This window comes from Myotis davidii, unplaced genomic scaffold (genome assembly GCF_000327345.1).
Source record: "Myotis davidii unplaced genomic scaffold, ASM32734v1 scaffold306, whole genome shotgun sequence".
Classification (NCBI taxonomy): Eukaryota; Metazoa; Chordata; class Mammalia; order Chiroptera; family Vespertilionidae; genus Myotis; species Myotis davidii.
This window is the reverse complement of record NW_006296631.1, coordinates 154,002-156,246: the sequence shown is the minus strand read 5'-3', so window position 1 is coordinate 156,246 and position 2,245 is coordinate 154,002. Positions and strand designations below refer to the sequence as shown.

The 2,245-nt window shown below is 57.6% G+C and overlaps 1 protein-coding gene across 1 annotated transcript in view; it reads right to left on the bottom strand.

Annotated features, from left to right (window-relative positions):
- Nucleotides 1-1,642, bottom strand: part of UNC13A (unc-13 homolog A (C. elegans)) — a 91,622-nt gene extending 89,980 nt beyond the window's left edge. The window contains exon 1 of the mRNA XM_015569578.1: nt 1,609-1,642. Coding sequence (XP_015425064.1) covers nt 1,609-1,642 — 34 coding nt within the window. The remainder of the gene's footprint in view (nt 1-1,608) is intronic.
- Between the last annotated feature and the right edge of the window lie 603 nt (nt 1,643-2,245).

The following is a 2,245-nucleotide window of genomic DNA, read 5'->3' as shown; positions in this document are numbered from 1 at the left end:
TTATAGCTCTACAAGCCTATCTCAAAAAAAAATGGTAATAAATTATGAAACTCTACAACTTAAGGATTAGAAAGAGAGCAACAAGAAAAGCCCAGAGTGAGCAGAAAGTAGGAGATAATAAAGGTCAGAGCACATGCGGCTCTTTGTTCCCTTGAGTGTGGCTCTTCCACAAAATACCAACTTCTGTGCATGGGCCACGAAGTTTCAATCGCACTGTACATGTGCGCCCGCATGTGGTATTTTGTGGAAGAGCCACACTCAAGGGGCCAAAGAGCCGCATGTGGCTCGTGAGCTGCAGTTTGCCGACCACTGGGTTAGGGCATCCCCCTGTATTTTCTGTCTCTGTCTGTCTCTTTCCCCCACACCCCGAATCAGTCACCATTTCCTATCTTCCTCACTTTTCCACCTGTGGCTCGTGCAAAGGCCCCTCTCTTGGATGCATGCTCAACCCCCATCCCACTGGCCCCTTCTTATATCCAGCTCACAGGGAGCTAACCCACCCAGCCCCTCAACCCTGGGGCCGAGAGAAGCTCAGGGGTGCTTAGGCCGGTGTGCACCAGGAGCTCCAGGCTTCCCTCCTTGGGGGAACTCCTGCTTGCAAACCTGATGACTCTGCGAAGGGAGGGGGTGCAGGGACAGAGCGGAGAGGGAGACGGGTGGAAGAGACACAGACAGGGCTGAGGAAAACGCACACACAGGGGGACCAACACTGGGAGAGAAAGGAAAAGGAGGCAGAAGGGAGTGGAGCTGACCCATCATGGACAGACACAGACACAAAGAGACACAAAGAGAGACGTGTAGATTTCCACAAGGAAGGGCAAGCAGGGGAGAGAACTGGCAAAGGTGGGAAAGAAGAGTCGGACAGAGGAAGATGGGGGGTGGGGTGGTTGAGGTTTGTTAAACAACAACCGCAATCAAGAAATAGAATAGTTCCATCACCCAAGCTCTCCCATCCTGACCCCTGGCAACCACTAATTTTTTCCCCATCCCTTTGCCTTGCCTCTTCCATAATTTTTTTTCACCCCCCACCCCCATTCTGTTTCTCTCCATCCCTGTCGTTGCCTTTCTGTCTCCTCCCCTTCTCCCTCTGTCTCTGTCTCTCTTGTCCCGGCTTCTTTCCTCTACCCACTTTCCTGCTGCCTGAGCCTCTGAGGGCAGAAGGCCATGGGTTCAGTTGGGGTCCACCAGCAGTGGGAGACTGTTGGGGGGTCCAGCTCTGAGGGCAGAGGCCAGGCTCGGGGCCCCAGGGAGTCTAGGATAACGGTATCTATATATGTTCCTCATGGGGACTCGGAGGAAGGAGGGGGGCTCAGGGTGGAGGAGGGGGCTCAGAAAGGAATGGAGGGTCGGGGAAGAAGGCTCAGGGAGGGTCGGGAGAGGACTCAGAGGGTAGGGAGCTCATAGCAAGGTGTGGGCTAGAGGGAGGGGGAGGAGGCTCTGTGGGGGAGGGGACTCCGAGGGTGGGAGGGGCACGGAGGAGCGGGGAGTATCTGGAAGGCAGCCAGGGGAGGAGAGGGCTTGGAGGGAGGAGAAAGAACCAAATCTCTTTCTACTCCTCCCTCCCCAGCCCGCCGCCTCCGCCTTCTCATCAGTAAACGCTCCCGTCACCGTGGCTTTCACCGCTAGCGTTCACCACCGTCATCATCACCTCTGTGCCCGCCCCTTCCCCGCCCTCGCCGAGCGCTGGGGTCACTGGGGCGGGAGCGCCCCGCTCCCCCACAAGCTCCTGGTCACACGCACGCGGCTATTTATAACCTGGGCGCAGAGGGCGTGGGCGCCCGGCCGCTGGGAATGGCGGTGGGGGCGGTGCCCGCTGCTGGCCCCTCTGGCCCGCCAGCCGGAGACGCCGCCGGACACCTCATCAGGCCCGGCCACAGCCTGCCCCGCGGCCTCCGCGGCCCCTGCGGCCCCCATCCATGCTGACCCATGAATGTGGGCGCACAGGCGGACACTGGCGAGGGCAGAATCGGTGGGATGGGGAGCGGGGGCTCGGCACTCCCATAGGCGCCGCCAGGCGAGGTAGAGCTAGCTGGTCTCCCTCCTTCCTCCTCTCGTCTTCCCTTCTCTTCCTCCCACTTCCCTTTCTTCTTCATTATTAGGATCAGCATTATTATACTATCATTACTACTATTATTTTTAAAAACTGTTTTTTTAAAGAGAGAGGGGGTCCGGGACACGTTACTCAGGGGTAGAGCATCGACCTATGAACCAGGAGGTCATGGTTCGATTCTCCGTCAGGGCAAAT